Source organism: Orcinus orca, chromosome 5, assembly GCF_937001465.1.
Source record: "Orcinus orca chromosome 5, mOrcOrc1.1, whole genome shotgun sequence".
Taxonomy (NCBI): domain Eukaryota; kingdom Metazoa; phylum Chordata; class Mammalia; order Artiodactyla; family Delphinidae; genus Orcinus; species Orcinus orca.
Window position 1 is genome coordinate 136,160,487 of NC_064563.1, and position 21,295 is coordinate 136,181,781.

The 21,295-nt window shown below is 41.0% G+C and overlaps 1 protein-coding gene across 4 annotated transcripts in view; it reads right to left on the reverse strand.

The window, feature by feature from the left end:
* The window catches only part of SCAF4 (SR-related CTD associated factor 4), a 56,431-nt gene extending 39,452 nt beyond the window's left edge, over positions 1 to 16,979 (reverse strand). For 3 of the 4 annotated variants that reach the window (XM_033418183.2, XM_033418185.2, XM_012539205.3), the window contains exon 1: positions 16,517 to 16,979. In XM_033418183.2, coding sequence (XP_033274074.1) covers positions 16,517 to 16,546 — 30 coding nt within the window. In that variant the 5' untranslated portion in view covers positions 16,547 to 16,979. Of the gene's footprint in view, positions 1 to 13,802; positions 13,822 to 16,516 lie in introns of those variants that run through there. The other variant, XM_033418184.1, reaches the window with a different exon arrangement.
* Between the last annotated feature and the right edge of the window lie 4,316 nt (positions 16,980 to 21,295).

A 21,295-nucleotide genomic window follows, 5' to 3' on the forward strand; every position in this document is an offset into this window, starting at 1 on the left:
ATAACCTTCCCTCCTTCTCCTGTTCTAGTTTTGCCTCTGGAGCACAGAACAACAGTGATCTTTCTCATGTGATAAAATAAATATAACTAAGCATGTTTCCCTTTCTCTTATCTTCTTCAACTACTAGCCAAATGATATGATTCCTAGATCCGACTATCCTGGCTAATTCCTTTCAAGTATAATAAACCAAAATAAACAGAGCCCGGATATATTCCTGTAGAATCTAGTGGATTGTCTTTTGTATTAGTTTCCTATTCCTGCAGTAACACATTAGCTTAAAACAACACTTTTGGAAGTCAGAATCTCCAGACTTCCCTGGTGGCGCAGTGTTTAAGCATCTGCCTGCCAATGCAGGGGACATGGGTTCGAGCCTTGGTCCGGGAAGATCCCACATGCCGCGGAGCAACTAAGCCTGCGTGCCAAACTACTGAAGCTTGCACGCCTAGAGCCCATGCTCCGCAACGAGAAGCCACCGCAATGAGAAGCCCGTGCACCACAAGGAAGAGTAGCCCCCGCCCACTGTAACTAGAGGAAGCCTGCACGGAGCAACAAAGACTCAACACAGCCAAAAATAAATAAATTTAAAAATAAATAAAACTGTACCTTGTTTTTAAAAAAAGAATCTCACTAGTCTGAAAACAAGGTGTTGGCAGGGCTGCCTTCGTTCTGGGCGCTCTAGGTCAAAATCTATTTCTTGCCTTTTCTAGCCAAAGTGTGCATAAATTCCTTTGGCTCATAGCTGCTTCTTCCATCTTCAAAGCTGGCAGCATAGCATCTTCTCTCTTCCCTAACCTCTGCTTCCACTGTCAGAGCACTTTCTCTGACTTTCCTGCCTCTCTCAAGGAAGGACCCTTGGGGTTACACTGGGTTCACCCAGATAATGCAGGATAATTAACTCAACTCAAACCCTTAATCACATCTGCAAAGTCTCTTTTGCCAGGTAAGGAAACATATTCACAGGTTCTAGGATTCAGAACATGGACATCCTGGGGTAGGGGAGATCATTTATTATTTTTTAAAAATACTGCTTAATTATTAACTCACATTTATAATCAACTGAAACCCTCAGACTGTTTTCACTGGAATCTTTATCAAAACTAGATCTTCATGTTGATTTTATGTTGGTTTCTGACAGTACTTACAATCTACTTAGGTAGTCTGGAAATGATTTTCTGTTTTCAGTGTAGCAGCTATTCCAATCAGTTTGCAAATTTCACAAACTACTTTATATGGCTTCCTCCAACCCCATGGTTTTTTAAATATTAAAAACAGGACCTACTTGTAGGATGACCTTATGTGATATTCCTTGGGCCCTGCCAGTCAGCTAAAATTCACTTAACAATACTCTCATCCTATGTATTTTTAAAATTTATTCATGATGAAATCATGACAAATATCTTTCTGAAATATTTGGTTTAGAGTCATCACTAGACAAACTTTACAAAAGAAAAATGTTTAATTTGGCCTGTGAGAATCTGTTCTGGCTCCTAGTGACTAGATATCTCTAGACAGAATCTCTTTCAATGGGATACTTACCCCTACCTTCCCCCCACTTAAACTTTTAAGTATTTGCTTTCCTTAACTTTATTTTATAATGAATTATACTGATTATATCTAGTACTCCTTCCTTTGCTATTATGACCTCCAAGATGATAAATTCTGGCTTAAGCTCCTGTTATTAATAATTACAAAGTTCAATTTCAGGAAAAAATTTGAATGCTTCCAAACAGAAATACATACACTCACAGTAACAGGCTGGTACTCAAATCTCCCTTCTGACAGATAAAGATATCAAAGTGTTCAAGTCTACAGTCTTCCCTCCTCTTTCGTTCATCTGACTCATCAAATCTGATACACTGGCTTCAACCAAATCAAGAGTTAAAGCCAACATAACTTAAATGTTTGCTTGTAAAATATATTTTATAAAAGTACACATTAGGGCCTCCCTGGTGGTGCAGTGGTTGAGAGTCCGCCTGCCGATGCAGGGGACGCAGGTTCGTGCCCGGGTCCGGGAGGATCCCACGTGCCGTGGAGCGGTTGGGCCCGTGAGCCATGGCCGCTGGGCCGGCGCGTCCGGAGCCTGTGCTCCGCAACGGGAGGCCACAATAGTGAGAGGCCCGCGTACCGCAAAAAAAGAAAAAAAAGTACACATTAAATTTAACAAAACAAAACTTAGTGGAAAAATCTTTTAAAATCATCATCTCCACAAAGATGCTTTTTTGTCCATCTAATTATAGCCTGAAGATAGCTCCGTAAAACACTTACTGCTAGAACAATTACAGTCCCTTCTTACCTGGCATTTCAGTTTATGCCTTTACCAAAAGGTAATACTCTCTTAATACTGGGCATTTAATGTGATGGGGGGAACAGGTGTGTGTGGGGGGGGGGAGGGGGAGAGAGGTGGGGCACACAGGGAAAGGGGAGCTGCAAGCACATGCTAGACAAGTATCATTATGCCACTCTACCTGAAAGCAGAATATTGCATATGAGTTAATCAATAGCACATACAAACAGTAAGAGAGAAAATAAAACTGAAAACTGTACATAGGAGAGTAACTCAATTAACAAAGAGAACCCCAAACTAATATAGAAAAAAAAATGTTCAGTCTTATCAGTAGTCAAAAAGGTATAAATTAAGACAATGAGATACAGTTCTTCAATTATCTAACTGTCATGAATGTAGATTAGCATGAAGCAAAGAACTAAAAAAGTCCATATCTTTTATTTTTTTATTTATTTTTTTTTAAAAGTCCATATCTTTTAAACCAACAATTCCACTTTTAGAAATTTATCTAAAATAATCAGATGTTCCCAAATTTCCCAAGATGACTTTTAAAATTAGAAGATAATTCATGTTATTGAAAAGATCTGGTAACCATATATAAAGTTTCCATACACAAGTGGAAGGGAAAAAAAGACTGAAATACTCTAAAATGTTAATGGTATTTGGTAGAATACTTTCTTATTTTCTAGCTTAAGTTTACCTAATTTGCATTAATTTTATTCTTTTGTTTTTATAAACTTTATTTTTAAACATTTTTTTATTTTGTTGTGATTTCTCATTCTTTTTAAAAAATATTTATTTAATGTACTTATTTTCTTTATTTTTTTTGGCTGCTTCGGGTCTTAGTTGCAGCACTCGGGATCTTCGTTGTGGTGCGCGAGCTCAGTAGTTGTGGCACGCAGGCTGAGTTGCCCCACAGCATGTGGGATATTAGTTCCCCAACTGGGGATCAAACCCACATCCCCTGCATTGGAAGGTGGATTCTTTACCACTGGACCACCAGGGAAGTCCCATAATTTGCATTAATTTTAAAATGAAAAAATTAAAATTCATGGATTAACAATGAAAAACTTTGTGTCTGAGACACAAAAATGCATTTCTCCAACTTGACTGTAAAATATACAGAATCATCATTATCAGGTACAACCTGTCCATGGAGTAAATCGTGTCTTTGAAGTTAACAGTTATGTTTAAATCAATGCCTTGTAAACCTTTAATACAACTTTTCAAAATTGCTAAAACAAAATTTTAAAAATAAAATTTGCCATTTTAAATCTTTATAACTGAAGCCTCTATGCACATAAAACCCAAATCTGAAAAATTTCTTAAATATATTTTTGACATCTGTGCATTAAAGAAAGCATCCCTTTTAATTACTGATATATGATTTACTCCCATGTAAACTCTATTTACTTTCCAGAGAGTCAAATCCTTTGAAACGCAAATAATTAACCAATTTTCCACTTGCTTAGAGGACTGTCTGGAGACAAGACAGGTCTGGCATTAATACAAAATATACCTAACAATAGAGCAAATTTACATGGCTCTTTAAAACAGAGATGAGAAAAAGAAACTGTACTGTTCTCCTGCTCCTACAGAGCAGGGTCTTTACTTTGACTTAAACACTACAAAATAGTTCTATTTATTTCTCCATAAAAGTCACTTTTCACACTTCTAAAGTTTCCAAGCCAGATATTTTTACAAACAACAAACCTGCAAATAATATTCTCAAGTTTAAAGAGTTTTAAAATTTTTCATACTTAGGTCTACACTTCTTTACCTTACTACACTTTCCCACAAACATAAACTTTTCTCCTGGTTCCAGAATTTAGAGAAATGCTTTACAAAATACACACATATAAGTTCAAATATATACTGTTAATATTAAATACGAAACCACTTTCAAGTTAACTACTTAAGTTTCTATGTGCTTTATGAAAATAGAATATAGTAATATAGCAAACAGGAGTTTAAACTTCATCACTTTTTAATTATATCACCAACTCCTAATTCTGTTACCATTTGCTGCTGGCAGGACTAATTTTCTAAGTAGTTAATTTCTGACAACTCACTTGCTACACCTTGCTTCAAAGTATGCCCTAATTTATTCTTCAACTAAGACTAACTCCCTTACAATTTCCAAGGGTCTACCCTTCACTCAAATTTTTTACTTTAGAACCAAGGCTGCCTCCCCCGAATCAGGGCTTTTAACTCCTTCAGCTCCACTTACTACAACAGGTCATTTTTTATTCCTTACCTCCATTTTGATTCACTGAACTGCAATCAATCCTCAACTTCCTTTTCACTTGTTCGAGAAATAGGTCAGGATGTGATTTTAGGAAATGCCAAATATTTTATCCATGCCATTACTCTACTTTACTAGCACAGACGCCAGGTTTCAAAATCACTTTTACTGTGCCTCACTAAGTAAACTTTGTGTCCACCCAAAGTTGGCCATAAAACATTTTTATGAATTACATAGTTCCTTCCAGACCTCAATCGAAGAAATAAAAATTTGTTCCAGGATATAAAATCATCTGATTAGAAGAAAAAAAATTATCTCATATATTATGTATTTTATCTATACCTATTTTTCTCCCACAAAGTTGTAATGACTAGATCTATACAAAAGAATGGGATTAAAACTGAAAATGCTAACATTTATAAAATCCCTAATTAATTTTAAATTTTAATTGTGAATATAAATTAGTAAATGAAACATAAACACCTAAAAGCATATCTTAAGTTTTAAACACTGATTGCATCTATTGCATTATTGTGGATGACTTAAAAACTCCCAAACTTCATCATTCTTAAACTTTGGCGAATCCTTCCACAAATATACATTACAGTGCCTTGCTACCTTTCTTCAAATATACAAAAGTTGTTTAGGGAGCCCTCTCCCTTCATAAACAATAGACAAAGGTCAGCTGCTCAAAAAACTTCCGAGTAGCCATGTGGGGCTGTAGACTGGGCTCAGGCAGCCTCTTACAGTACTCTGTCAAATCACACCACCCCTCCCGTTTCCTTACCTCTAAAATGGAAGGAAGGTAAAGGCATATATAAAACACCTAACTGGTATGCTGGCATCTGGTTGGTATTTAATGAGCAAATGCAGGATTAATTTCCTGTCCTTCCCTTGAACTGGCTCCACTGGATTACTTCTTAAAATAGCATGTAAAAACTAAAGATATCCTTTGAACAAACTTAGGATTCAGGATCAACAAAATAACTTCCAGAGCTACTCAGTAGCTAAGAGATATTGCTTTCAACCTGATAGAAAATAAGATCAAGCAACAAAACAATGAAAATGGTGTTAAAACCTGACTTTTTTGTGTTTTTCTTTAAACAGCTTTGAAATATAATTAATATACCATAAAACTCACCCCTTTAAAATGTACAGCTCTATAGTTTTTGCTATATTCAGAGTTATACAACCATCAACACTATTTAATTTCAGAATATTTCATTACACCCCAAAGAAATTCCATACCCATTAGCAGTCACTTCCCATTCCTCCCTCATACCACCACCAATAAACTACTTTCTATCTCTATGGATTTGCCCATTTTGGATTATTTCATATATTTAAAAAACCCCTAACTTTATAAAATATGCTCTTATATTTACTCAGAAATGGTTAAGGCCTTTATAAAGATTTGAATGTATCTCTGAATCCCAAATGTGGCTATCCTTTCTAAAGTGATTTATCATCCAGCAACTCTTAATTACAGTAAACTAGATAATATATGACCATTAAAGTTTAAAAGAGTATTTTATGTTTCCTAAAAGCTTAAAAGCGATATTACCATAAATTTCCTTATTATAGGTTTCCTTTAAGCAGGGTATTATAATTCTACATCAGCTAAAACTAACCTCTGACAAAAGGAGGAATAAAGTGGAATACTCATGGTAAAGTGCATAAAGATATTTAGGGGATATTGCAGAAAAAGATTTACAGACTATAGGGTTAGTCAACTATCGCTCTCCAGAGTAATAACACACCTAGAGAGGGACAGTGGGAAAAGTCCACCCAGGGGAAGGCAGAAAGTGGGTGAACTGTCTATAAAGACTCTAAATAAAACAATAAAACTGTTTGAGAATTGTTTTATTTATCACCAAATGCTAGCAATTCTAAATAATATCAGGGATAAAATATTCCTTCCCCTAAAACATTTTGTTGACTGAGATTCTTGTTTTAAACTACTGCTGTGGTAACTGATAAGTTTTTAATACATAAGCATCAAATCTGTACATTTTTATTATGTATCCTTTAATAAGCGATCTATTCTAAGTGGAATTTCATTAGGAAACCTTCCAGTTATATGATCAGTGCATAGAACATGCAGATTCGTTACACCTGTTCATTTGGAGAATGACTACAAAGAGGTTCAGGACGGCCTGCACTCTCCTCAGGGTCAGTTTACGTCTGCAATTCTGTAGTTCCTATGTATATATATTCGTATGTTTAAATGGTACGTTTAAAGTATGATAGCTGTTTGCAAGTCTTCTTTCCTGATATATCTTTTTTTTCTGGTGTAAATACTTAAAAGCAGCCAGAATTAGTCTTTAACAAAGAAACACAAAGCTTGATGATCCATGAACAAAAATTATGGAGAATGCCATTACACATAATTTCAAAGATGTTCACCAATCATAATAGAGACCTACACTGAAACTCTGGGTGAAAATATTTTAGTGAAAATTTTTTGACTGAGAGTACATTTGGAAGTCACTAGAATCGATGCCAAAAAAAGACATGGACAGTATTGTGATTTCTAGAGTTTACTGTGAAGTGAGCTTTTTCTAAATTTCTGCTAAAGGAAACCTTATGTTTAAGTCATCCCAACTACTGTATATGTGCTGCTTCACATACAACCTTTAGTAATTAGAATTAATGAGAAGTGTTTTTTCAGTCACTTACAGGTGAAGGTAAAATTGCTAAATCTGACTATAACTGTCTACTGAACTCAAATATTGTGAAAATCAACTGACAATCATTGACAAATATGCAGAAGTTAAGGCTTAAAAAGAAACTGGAATATTATTATTCATTACTGTGACAGAGCAGGATGTAGATAAAATTTTCTACTTTTATCAAAAAAGTATTAATGAAATTTAAAAATATTAATCAATTAATTCTCTCTGTTGTAATATTTATTTGTAACCGGCATGAAGTTCAAATTTCTTTCCTGGCCAATTTCATGATTATTTCTGAGAACAGTTTTGTTGTAGAAGATGAATGTGTTAAAAGAAAAAAAAGAAGAAAGAAAAAGAAGAAAGTTCTGCTCTGGATGCCAAATATGCTAGGTACACTACTGCTCTACGATCTCTTCCAAGTGACCCACATGGATTTACACCAAAAGTCACAAATTATCCAAACACCAATTATAACTTTCAAGGGGTACTTGGATGACCCTCTACTTTTCACTGAGCCCTGCTATCTCCCAACCGCCCCCCAATCTAAACCTTGGCTTCTAATTCTTTTTTTTTTTTTAAACATCTTTATTGGAGTATAACTGCTTTACAGTGGTGTGTTAGTTTCTGCTTTATAACAAAGTGAATCAGCTATACATATATCCCCATATCTCCACCTTCCTGCGTCTCCCCCCTCCCACCCTCCCTACCCCACCCCTCTAGGTGGTCACAAAGCACTGAGCTGATCTCCCTGTGCTATGTGGCTGATTCCCACTAGCTATCTATTTTACATTTGGTAGTGTATATATGTCCTTGCCACTCTCTCACTTCGTCCCAGCTTACCCTTCCCCCTCCCCGCGTCCTCAAGTCCATTCTCTACGTCTGCATCTTTATTCCTGTCCTGCCCCTAGGTTCTTCATAACCTTTTTTTTTTTTTAGATTCCATATATATGTGTTAGCAGACGGTATTTATTTTTCTCTTTCTGACTTACTTCACTCTATGACAGACTCTAGGTCCATCCACCTCACTACAAATAACTCAATTTTATTTCTTTTTACGGCTGAGAAATATTCCATTGTATATATGTGCCACATCTTTATCCATTCATCTGTCGACGGACACTTAGGTTGCTTCCATGTCCTGGCTACTGTAAATAGAGCTGCAATGAACATTGTGGTACATGACTTTTTTTTTTTTTTTTTTTTTTTTGCCGTATGCGGGCCTCTCACTGTTGTGGCCTCTCCCGTTGTGGAGCACAGGCTCCGGATGCACAGGCTCAGCGGCCATGGCTCACGGGCCCAGCCGCTCCGCGGCATGTGGGATCTTCCCGGACCGGGGCACGAACCCGTGTCCCCTGCATCGGCAGGCGGACTCTCAACCACTGCGCCACCGGGGAAGCCCACATGACTCTTTTTGAATTACAGTTTTCTCAGGGTATATGCCCAGTAGTGGGACTGCCGGGTCATACAGTAGTTCTATTTTTAGTTTTTTAAGGAACCTCCATACTGTTCTCCATAGTGGCTTGGCTTCTAATTCTTAACTCCAGAGTTTCACTGGATTTCTTGTTGAATTCACTACTAACCTGTACAATGCTTCATCAGTATTATCAAAGTTTCTATGTATTTATCCATGAATTCACAAGCACCAATAAAGAGCTCTAACTATAACACAATAAAAAGTAATCGACAAACCATGCAAATATTGAAAAGGATCAAGGTGACTGGAGCATAATAACTTACAATACTGTTTGAGCAATCTTCTAGTTCTCAAAAAAAAAATCATGACAGTACATTTTAATTACACTTACTATTAACACAGAAATGTAGACATGTCTCTTCAAGACTAAGCTCTCAACAGATCTTAGTAAGGCCTAATACAAATTTAACTATTACCAACTCTACCAAAACTTCAACTGTTAATAGCTAAGCTACTTATCCTATATACTACCTGATAACATAACGTAACTTGTTTTAGGCTTATTATTAAATCTGCATGCTGTTGCTCTGAAGTATGCTAAAAAAAAAAAAGATTCCACATATTATCTCAACAAATATCAATAACACTAAAAGTTCATCATTTATGTTAACAACTTTTTTCCTATTATGTTATCAAGGTGTATCTGAAATGAGTTTTAAATGCAGGCAGACATCTATAGAAAAGTAACCTGTCATACAACTCAATATCAAAAAAACCAAACCAAAAATGGGCAGAAGACTTAAATAGACATTTTTTCAAAGACACACAAATGGCTAACAGGCACATGAAAAGATGCTCAACATCGCTAATTACTAGAGAAATGCAGATCAAAATGACAATGAGGTATCACCTCACATGGGTCAGAACGGCCATCATCAAAGTCTACAAATAAATGCTGGAGAGGGTACGGGGAAAAGGGAACTCTCCTACACTGTTCGTGGGACTATAAATTGGTGCAGCCACTATGGAAAACAGTATGGAAGTTTCCTAAAAAACTAAATTAGAACTACCACAGGATTCAGCAATTCTACTCCTGGGTATATATCCAGAAAAAACAAAAATTCTAATTCGAAAAGATACCTGCACCCCAGCGTTCGATACCAGCACTACTCGCAATAGCCAAGACGCGGAAGCAACTTAAGTGCCCATCAACAGGTGCACGGATAAAGAAAATGTGGTATATATACACAACTGAATATTACTCAGCCATAAAAATTGAAATATTACCATTTGCAGCAACGTGGATGAAACTAGAGAATGTTTAGTGAAATAAGTCAGAGAAAGACAAGTACTATATGATATCACTTATATACGGAATCTAAAAAATAATGCAATGAATCTATGTACAAAACAGAAACAGACTCCCAGACACAGAAAACAAGCTTATGGTTACCAAAAAGGAGGGGGGGCGTATGGGATTAACAGATACAAATTACTATATATAAAATAGATAAGCAACAAGGATTTACTGTATAGCACAGAGATACCCAATATTCTGTAATAATATAATAACATATAATGGAATATAATCTGCAAAAAAAAAACGGAATCTATGCTGCACACCTGAAACTAACACAATATTGTTAACCGACTATGCCTCAAAAAAAAAGTTTCCTGTAATGATTAAGTGAATTATATTCACTTGGGCTCCATGTCAGAGGACAGCAACCTACAATTTGTACCTGGTAAACAAAAAAACACTCCCACAAAAACATACACATACAGGGACTTCCCTGGTGGCGCAGTGGTTAAGATTCTGCCTGCTAATGCAGGGGACACGGGTTCAAGGCCTGGTGCAGGAAGATGCCACATACCACAGAGCACCTAAGCCCGTGTGCCACAACTACTGAAGCCCGGGTGCCTAGAGCCCGTGCTCCACAACAACAGAAGCCCGTGCACAGCAACAAAGACCCAACGCAGCCGAAAACAAAACAAAAAAACTCCCACAAAACAAACAAAACATACACATACAAAAACCAACTACCATTTTGTCAACTTTTTATTAGGTACTTTTATCTCCTGAATTCTGTTTCACAAGATTTACAAGCCAACTTTTCCATTACTCCAATTTTTCTCTGAATCAGTTCCTTATCATATGTCCACACATTTTTCTGAAACAAAATACTAAACAAAATGAGAGACTAGGGAGAGGAATATTTTCAACAAGAACATCAGTGATAAATCCTGCTACAGAAAGCTCTGAAGAGCCAGCTTTATTCCACTCACCATAAAGCCAGACCTCTACTGTTGTCAGAGATAAGCAATTCTCTGAGTCAAGAAAGAGCAGAGGAACAAAACTATAACTTTTAGTATCCCAACTCCTGTGATTAACAGCGTGACATTGTCAAATGAGTCAAGAGAAACCTCCAATTTTACTTCTGTTGCCCTGGTCCTCTACATCTCTTCCACACAGTAAGAACCGTGTTTCAAATCTTTGTCCACTTCTTTAGATAGACCTCTCAAAGAAGAAAGGAATGATCAAAAAGCAACCAGACTGACATTACAGGTTAAAAAAAAATGCTTTACAATACTCATCATATGACCTAAATTCTAGAAGACAATCATGCCTAGTAATCAATAGGTAAAATATACAATAGTTCATACAGAACAATTTCCAGTGGGAATAAGAAGAGTGGCAGGCTCCCCAATGAGATGTGGAGCTCAATTCTTCCTTCAGAGTAACATGATTCAAGACTGTCAGCCCAAGTGAATAAGAGCAGCAAAATCAATTCATGTATTAAAATTACTCATAAAGTTTAATTTGTCTGATTTTAAAGATAAACAAATATAAAAGCACTCATATTTTCTTCCTGCACTTCAAAGTAGCATTATATGCACACCACACCTCGATACAGTAGTTCTCACAAAGTAACTCCAGGATCCTGGGGGCTGTGGGGAGCGGTGTGGGGAAGAGGGTGTCTGAGTTCCTTTCAGTGGTCTGTGAGGTAAAAACTGTTTTCATATCAATACTAAGACATTTCTTGCCCTTTTCGTTCATTTTCTCACAAGTATACAGCAGTTTTCCAGAGGCTACCTGATGCAAGAGACTGAATGAAAAAGTATATACAAGAATTCAAGTTTTATTAAACGTAAGTTTAAATGAGATTTGCAAAAATATAAAACCATGTCACTCTTCTAATTTTTTTTGTTTTGGAAATGTTATTTTTCATTAGAAATGTTATTTATGTTAACATGCAATAGGTACATTATTTTTAATAAATGTGTTTCTCAGCTTAAATTTCTGATATGGTAAATATCAAGATATAACCCACAGATACAAAAGCTCTCTGTGGTCCTTAACTTTTAAGAGTTTAAAGGAGCCAAACTCCAAAGTTTGAGAACAGCTGTCCTAGAGAAACTCTTCCACAAAGAGACATGACTGAGAAAGTTCATTGCAGTGTTTGTCAGTAACAAATGAGAAACAAATGTTCATCAACTGGGGAACCAGATAAATAAAATACGGTCTATTCAAATAATAGCATACTACACAGCAGATAGAAAGAACTAAATCTTAATATACAGTATTAATAATGTTTAAGCAAAAAAGCATTGCGGAATATGTACAATATACTACTCATGTATACCAAAATATAGAATATTGTTTAAGGACCAGAGATTGATATTATACTAAATTCATTACTTGATTGCTTCTGACTGGGGGGGCGGGGATAGAGGAGATGGGAGGAAAGAAGGACTTTATAATACTTTATTTTAAAATTAAAAACACATAACAACTGTCGATTCTTGTTATATTCTCTGCACGTTTTTTGTACTTTAAACATCTTAAAATCACAGATGTTGCCCCCCCCAAAAAAAAAAGTGAGGGAGAGGGAAGAGCTCTTCTTTTGGATTTAGCGAAGACTGATTAAAGGCTAAAAATGCAATCTACAGATTTAAAAAATCCTATCTATAACCTTTATCCATTCAACAAACTTATGAACTACCAAACCCTTCTTATTAAGGAGTGTATATAAACATAATAGAACACAATTAAGTATCACTGATTTTTTTTTACTCATCTTTCCATCTTTTACAACACTTAACACAGTGTCTTGTCATAAAAGTCCTGTCAAAATGCCTTTAATAACCTTGGCTTTTTTTATCTTCCTTCCTCTCTTATCACAGATAAACTGACCTCTTTTACCTGTGCATCAGATCTGTTCCCTTCCTCTCATCCACAATTTTGCTCTAAGTTAACCAATCCCTCTGGCTGCTTTAAACTATGCTTTTTTTTTTTTTTTGCACATTCCGTCCCTCAACATGCTTTAACTTCTATGCCCATCTAATAGAGACCAGGGCTTGAACACCACTTACTTAGGTTAAGACTTTATATATACACACTATATAAACATACCAAAGGGCTAGCACCAGTGCCTACTACACTGTTAATTATTCTTCCTTCCCTTCATCCTTGAAGCAACTTTTCCCTGGGAATACCTCCAACCAAACTTCTAAAACAACACAAACAAACAAAAAACCCCAACTACTTTACATTTGCTACCTCTTTATTTCCTTATCTCTCCTATCACCATTCAACTTTAAACTACAGATTCCATTACCCTCAAAGAATTTTGTGGCCTTTTTCTTACTTAAGTCTTAACCTGTGACCACTCCCCTGGTATTATATAAAATATTATCTTCAGGCAGCAATTAAGAGGGGACCATCTGTATTCAAATCTCAGCTCTGCCATTAACTAGTAGTATGCCCTTGAGAGATTTATTATTCAACTTCTTTGAAAATCAGTTTTCTCACCTATAAATGGACGTCTACGCAAGGTTGTAGGAGTATTAACTTAGATATGTATATATAAAGTGACTGACATGCTATATAGATGCTTATTAAATATTAATTCCTTTGTCTCCCCCTCTCAATTTTCTCTAGGGCACATCTGAGAGTGACTCCCTGATGTCTCCCTCTAACTCTTGCTTCCAAGTTTGAGTCCTACATGACCAACTGCTTGCCAAAAATTTCTACACGACTGTTCCACTCAAACTCAAGCTGTTCAAAATCGAGCATATTTTCCCATCCACTAAATATACTTTTGATGGCTGCTTGTCATGTTAACAGCATCCCCCCTCTCCCAGCACTCAGAATGTGGGGGCAAAAGGTGCTTCTAAACCTACCAGATGTCAAGTCCATGGATTCTTCTGGTCCACATCCTTCCCCTCCTCTCCACTCCCTCTACAGACGTGCCAAGTTCAGATTCTACTTGCTTCTCCTACCTCAGTCCCCAACCTGCCAAATTTCTCCAAACCTCTGCCTTCTCCAATATATACTACAAATCAAGCAGTATTTTGATTATCACTCCACTACTTAAAACCTTCAATTTATCCACGACCTGGAAAAAAAAAATGGAATTCAAACACATCAGAGATGTAAAACTTGTCAGACCCAAAATTATTGATACCTTAATGATTCTTACTTTCCAGTACTCTCAGGAGTCAAACTACTGTTCCTTATTTCTCACCACTGTAGCCTCTGAATTACTTTTCCAACACCTTCGGAAATCCTGAGACTGATACTATCCTCTCCGCCCAAGTCTAATCCCCCACGGCCATCCCACAGTACTCTACAAGGGCCCCAAAGGAAGCCATTCTATCCCATATTAAAGCTACTTGCCTAAGTTTTGTGTCCTCTATTAGTTTAGGCTCCTATGGGACAGAGGTCCTCAGTAGTAGTGCCATCGTATTAAGGACACAGCTTTACAGCTAAGCAGGTTTGCAAAATGAAGATTTGGGAGATCTGAAGTTACAGATTTGAACTAATCAATAACATTTCATGAATGGGGGGAATTAACTGAGAAGCACTACAATCAGGCAGGCACAAGGAGATGGATTTTAAAGTCAGACTATTTTCTCCAGAAAAAAGTGTTTTGGGAAGAAAGTCTGGCAGAAGAGAGTTGGAATTGGTAACATACACCTAACATAATGCAATTTGCAGTGATAAAGACTAGGAATGGAAATAGAAATTATTTAAAGAGGAAAATGATCAATGATAAGAAAATTCTCATTTTGTACATTTAAAAAGGTTAAAATACCATTTTCCTTTTTCAAGGAGTCAGTATCATTCCTAATTTTGGTTTTCAAAGTAAAAACTACTGATGACATTTTTCCAGAATTAACATAAGACACTTTGCTTAATAATGTGCTTAATGTGAACTTCCATAATGTCTCAATCAGAATTAAATACTTCTGATCTTAAGAATACACTAAAAACCCTCCTCTTTGTTCGTTAAAACCATTCAAAAAGTTTTTATCTTGAGAAAGAAATGTACTTATCTTCTAAAAAATTGTACTATTTGTATAAAGTCTCATTCATTCAACAAGTATTTGCCAACCATGTGCTATGCTGGGGGGGGGGAGAAAGCAAAGAACAGAAACTCCCTGCCCTCATGAAGCCAACATTCCAGTGTATTTTGCCTTAAGGAAACAAAGTCAACTTCCAACCCTGAAATCTTTGGAGCATTATCACAAATTCTCTAGCCATCAAAAATGAGGAAATACTATTTCATCATTTTGAAAATAATCAATATTGAACTTTACAAGACACTGCCCAACTTCTGCAGTTAAGACATGTTATGTATCCATCAGTTGAAGACAAATCATTTCTAGGATAACTGATAAAGCAATAAACGGTGCTAACTGCAGTGTTAGTGGAGGGTACGATATTATAGCACTGCAAAGTGAAAGTTACTGCACCCTAATTCTGTCACAAGTGAAACTACAAAAATCTCACTGTGAGATGCACCAAGTTTTTAACGCTGTCCCAAGACATCTAGCACTACACTACTACATCTGACTTCTTCAGTGCTGGGTTTATCTTTAGTACTTGGAAAAGAAAGATAATCCAACTCAAAACATGACAATTGTTTCCATTCTGTAACTACATTTTAAATCATCAATGGTCAAGACCTCTCCCCTCAAATCGATTCTGAAAAATAGAAATGTGTGGACTCTACGCTTCAAAAACAGCACCTGGAATGTTTGGAGATACAACCAGAGAGCTTTAGGGCGGCAGGCAGCTTTGTTCCCGGTTTTGGGAGGTTTTCACATGTAAATGCTCCCAAAGAAGGGAGCCGAGGATTAACTACCGCGAGAAGGGTGCAAGGGTGGGGGACTGGAGGCCAAAGCCGGCATTCTAGCGGTCTAAGGCGGGGCGAATACTCTTCCCTCCCATTCAACTTTTTAGGTGTCACGTTGGGGCCACAGAGCCCATAAGACGGTTGGGTTCACGACTCGGTAAGATAAGGAGCCCCGTTTATTAAGCCCATTTCCCAAGTGTAGGAATCCCGGGGGAGAGGGATGAACACCCTCTCCAACTCCTCCCCGACCCGGGATCAGAGTCCAGCCGCTGTCGCGCCGCGGCCCGAGCAACAGGAGAGCCGAGGCCGCCGCTCCGCCAGCCCTGCGACCAGCAGATGCTCCGGCTCCCCCCGCCCCTTACGCCCGCCCGCGCTTCTTTCTTAGCCCCTTGCGGGCTCCCGGTACCGCGAAGCCAATACGGGGCTGGGAGCAGAGAGCGAGAGCACCCGGACCTGAAAGGGGGCGAAGTTAGAGGCACCGGCGCCGACGCGGGCTGGAGAAGGCCGGAAGGGGGCGAGAGGGGCAGCCCGAGGTCGCCGCCCGGGAGTGGGAGGTGGGGGAGGGGTGTGGGGTCGGCTCCCGCGGCCGCCGCGACCTCCCCGGGCCACAGGCCGCTCCGCGCAGGCCCCGCCGCCCCGGAACCGGGGCAGGAAGAGTCCCCACCCCGACCTAAGCTTTAAACCTCCGGCGGCAGGAGAAACGACGCCCCGACTCCACGGCAGGCCCGGCACCCTCCTGTTCCAAGCACCCCTTACCTCTTGGTTGAAGGCGTTGACGGCGTCCATGTTCGCGCTGCGGCGGCGGCTGCTCCGGGCCCGCCGGTCACATAGACCTCGCGCCGCGGCGGAGCGGGGCCGGGGAACCGGCCGGGCCTGAGGGGCCGGCGGAGGCGATGAGCTGCGGAGCTGGAGGCCGGGCAGGAAGAGGCTGCGGCCGAGGCGGCGGGGCGGGCGGCCGAGGCAGAGGCGGCGGGGTGGCGGGCCCCCTCTCAGTCCCGTTCGGAGGATAAGGAAAAAGAGGCGGCGGCGGCCCTGGGCTCCAACATGTCCGTTTGGTGGTGGCGGCTGCGCTCTGCGTCTCGCTGACACGGCCCCCCGCGCCCTCACGCACTAGCCCACACTGGCCCGACCGGCAAGCGGGCGGGCCTCTCTCTCCTCCTCGCCAGCGGGATGGCGGCAGCTGCCCGAGTCCACGCCGCGCGGGGCACGCTGGGACGGCTTGGGCCTCCCAGCTCTTCCTGTGCCCGGCTCCAGCCCCGCCCCGCCCCGCCCCCGCTGGCCCCGCCCCGCCCCGTCCCGCCGCGCGCGTGCGCGCGCGCCGCCCGCCCAGCCGCTAGCGCGTGACGCTGGGCAACGGAGTGCTTTCCCGCCCGCTGCGGCCGCGGGCCGAGAAGTCGGCTTAGCCCAGAGACTGGGTCCCCGAGAGGGGCGCCGGCGAGCGCGGGGTCCCAGGGCCAGGAGTCTGGCACGGAGAGGGCCAGTGCACACGCGCGCCCCTGCCCGACACGGCGCTCCCCGGTGCGTTTTTGTGTGCCATTCTGCCCAGGCAGGCCCTGCACCCGTCAGGGCTGGCGGGCTCGGAGCCACTTGCCCTCCGCTGCCTGGAACAAAGGGTTCAGGATTTGACCTCAGCCCGCTGAGCGTGCATTTGCAGGCTCCCGTGCAGGCTCTGCCGATGCAGTCCTGTGTCTGCCCTAATCGTGAGGGTTAAATCTGCCTGAGCTGAAGCCCCGAGAAGGACATGCAGGCACTGGGTATCCACGCAGGCCTAAAGGAACCCCTGTGCAGCCTTGTGCCGCGAGAGGAGTGGATTCGCTAAACACTAATATCGATTCCCCAAACCACGTTGTTTCCTTTTAGGTGGAAAGACTGTTCTGATTAACTTCCCGTGCAACCTACTGCCTGCCGGGCACTGTGCTGGGTTCTGGGAATATGGAAATTAAAAGATACTTTTCTTTCCCGCAGGCAGCTCGATTTAGTGGGAGAGGATAGGCAAATGAGCAGGTAATAACTAAAGCATGGTAAGTGTTAGGGCAGAGACTCTGTGGAACAAAGGACAAAGATATTCATCTGACTGGAAGTCCAGGAAAGCTTTTTAGAGGAAGTGGCACCTGAGCTACATCTGGAAGAAGCAGCAAGAGTGGTTGGAGAAGGCACTGTGGCCTAACTGAGCTTGACGAGTACTGTGGCATTACCCAAGGAGGACGAGCTGGAGCTTATGGAGTAAGGAGGAGGACTGAGACCAGGTCCTGAAGAGCCTCTGTGTCCTTCCAAGGAGTTTGGATTTTGTCCCCAAGGCAGTGGGAAGCCATTGAAAGCTTTTAAGAGGAGAGTGGTGTCATGCAATATGCTCTTTCACGACTAATGTGTAGAGTAGCAAGAGTGGGGTCAGGGAAAGAATAGCCCTAGCCCTCAGCCCAGGGGATGCTGAGAGCTTAAGGCAATGGAGTAGAGGAGAGACAAGCTCAGGTACTTAAGAAGGGAAATGGATGGGTTGGGACAGAACAACTATGAGGTTAAGGAAGAGGGAGGTATCAAGGAGGATGCTCTAGGTATTTGCTTGATGAAGGACATGGGTGGTGGGTTTATAAGTTAGGGAATATATGGGTAGGAAGGAATGGGTTTGAGTGAAGTCACAGTAATGGTTTAACACTTGTAGATCGTTTACCATGTGCCAGGGTCTGACATGCCATTCTGTGTTATTTCGTTTAATTTAATGTGCTTCTGTGTGACGTGGCTATTGGTAACGCCCCTGTTTTATAGTTGAGGAAGTGAGACCCAATTCGGTTAGCTAACATGCCCAAGGCCAGATGATCTCCTTCTGGTGCCTGTGGAGTTTGAGCTGCCCCTGGCGCAAATAAGTGAAGGTGTCTAAGAGGCAGTTGGGTAAACGCGTGTGGAGTCAGGAGAGATGGCTGAGAGGAGGTGGAGGTCTGGGAGTCAGTAGTGCAAAGCATGCTGGGAGGAGCTGAAACTGACAAAGGGACACGAAACTGGAAACTCAGCTATGTGAGGGGTAAGAAGCTAGAGTGAGAACAGGCCGAGAAAGAGCATGGGAGAATCGGTCAGCCTGGTCCGGTGCTGAAGGTAGAAGTCAGCAAGGTAAAGGTTAGGAAGTACCTGCTAGCAATGGGATCTCAGGAGGAACGTTGGCAGGAGTGGAGAGGGCCGAAGCCAAACTGATGTGCCCTCAAGAAGGGAATGCAGGGACTTCCCTGGTGGCGCAGTGGATAAGACTCCGCACTCCCAATGCAGGGAGCCCAGATTCGATCCCTGGTCTGGGAACTAGATCCCACATGCATGCCACAACTAAGAGTTCTCATGCCACAACTAAGGAGCCATGGAGCCACAACTGAGGACCCCCCTTGTCACAATTAAGACCCGGTGTAGGGACTTCCCTGGTGGTGCAGTGGTTAAGAACCCGCCTGCCAATGCAGGGGACACGGGTTTGATCCCTGGTCTGGGAAGATCCCACATGCCACGGAGCAACTGAGCCCGTGCGCCACAACTACTGGAGCCTGCACGCCTAGAGCCCGTGCTCTGCAACAAGAGGAGCCACCTCAATGAGAAGCACACCCACTGCAACAAAGAGTAGCCCCTGCTCTCTGCAACTAGAGAAAGCCCGCACACAGCAACAAAGAACAAACGCAGCCAAAAATAAATAAATTTTAAAAAAGACCCGGTGCAACCAAATAAGTAAATAAATACATTAAAAAAAAAAAAAAAAGAACGAAGGGAAGGCAAGCAGGAGATATTTTACAGCCTTGACTGTGAAGGCAAGTTTGTGAGGGACCCAGGGAAAAGCTGCAGGATGAAGGAGGAGTGTACTTGTTTCTTTTAGGATGTGAGATGATGTGTACTCTTAATTATTTGTTGAAGGAAAAAAAAGTATTCTTTGGGGGCCCATCTAACATCTACTTCGTTTCACTCCCTTTTTATCTCTCAGCTGAACTACGATTATATTTTTTTAAGCCCATTTTGCTTCTCTCAGAGTAGTCATACATAGGACCACCAACATTGCATTAGAAAATATAGTTCTTGGGGACTTCCCTGGCGGTCCAGTGGTTAAGACTCCGCGCTTCCACTGTAGGGGGCACGGGTTTGATCCCGAGTGCTATGCGGTGTGGCCATTAAAAAAGAAAATATAGTTCTTAGTAGATCTACCCTTTGGCTTTTCTGGATCTCCATTGTCTACCAAATCCTGTCCAAGACCCCCATACCATGTTGCCAGCCTACTGCCAGGGCACAACCAAGTTTTGTCATTTCCTGGACACGTCTGGGAATTGACACAGCTTGCCTTTTTTGCTCTCATGTAAAATCTCTCCCAGCTTCTCCATGTAGGCAGGCCCATTTAGCATCAGGTTGATATTCAGACATTACCTCCTTTCAATCATTAATCACTTATCAGTCACCTACTTTGTGTCAGGCACTGTACTGAAAAGCTTCCCGACTCTCCTCCTAGCCAGACTCAACGTCTCCCACCATATGTTTCCATGACCCGGCTATAGCACATCTTACCTTGTCTTGTTATTATCCGGAAAAGTCTGCTGTGCCCTTGCCCTTCCCCTCCCTCTTTCTGTGAACCGTGGCAGATCTTAAAAATGGGCCCACAAAGCCTAATGGAATTCCTTCTCCCCCAGCTCATATCTGTAATCTTCTTTCCTCCTGAGAGTCAAAGAAATGGATTTGCCTAAGGAAGTTTGCAGTCTTGAGCTGGGCGGAAAGTGGTGAGTTCAGCTTCAGACATTTTGCATTTGGGACTCAATGCATGATAGCTATTGAGCTCTGTAATGGCTGCTGAACTGAGGGAATGATGGCCAGGAGGAGAACATTTCCTGTGCACCATTCTACTGAGATATGAACGTACAAGGAACAAGATTTGACATCTGAGATCCTTGTGTTTGAGGTAGATAATTTAGATTCAGGGGGTTCTTTTCTGTATAGAGTTGTTTGGTTTATATGTTATAGTGTTTGGGAGGCCTTTTAAACAAGTAGTTTGGGGAATATGTGTTGTTGACTAGGCTTTGGGTGCCTTGGCAGCATTTCCTACCATTTTTCTTTTCAGAAGATAGAGGCAGCACCTCTATCTGCTTTGGGACATCTGGCAACCACTTGCAGAACTACTGCTGGACTTCTGTCTCTGTCTCTCTAGGCACACAAGTCAAATCGTACAATAGGAAATTAGGGGGTAATAACAAAAACTCATGAGATCTGTCCTTTGTGGGCACACCTTGAAGCAGTAGGAATGCAGCCTATTAAAAAGATGGCTGGAGGATCATAAATGCATGCGACAAGAATCAGCAAGACATTTTATCCACTTGCAAACTTGCCTTCTCTCAAAGAGCATTGATTTAAACAGATTCTTGTATTCATAATGTGTGTGTGGAAATAGACAGTTCTGAAAAGCCACTCCAAACAAACTTGTTTTTAAAAGGAGTAGATGAAATCAATATTCAGAGGAAAGAGAAGATGGCATTCAGAAAGTAGTATTCTGGTTAATTCTGTGCCCTTCACATGTCAACTCACTCTCTTGAA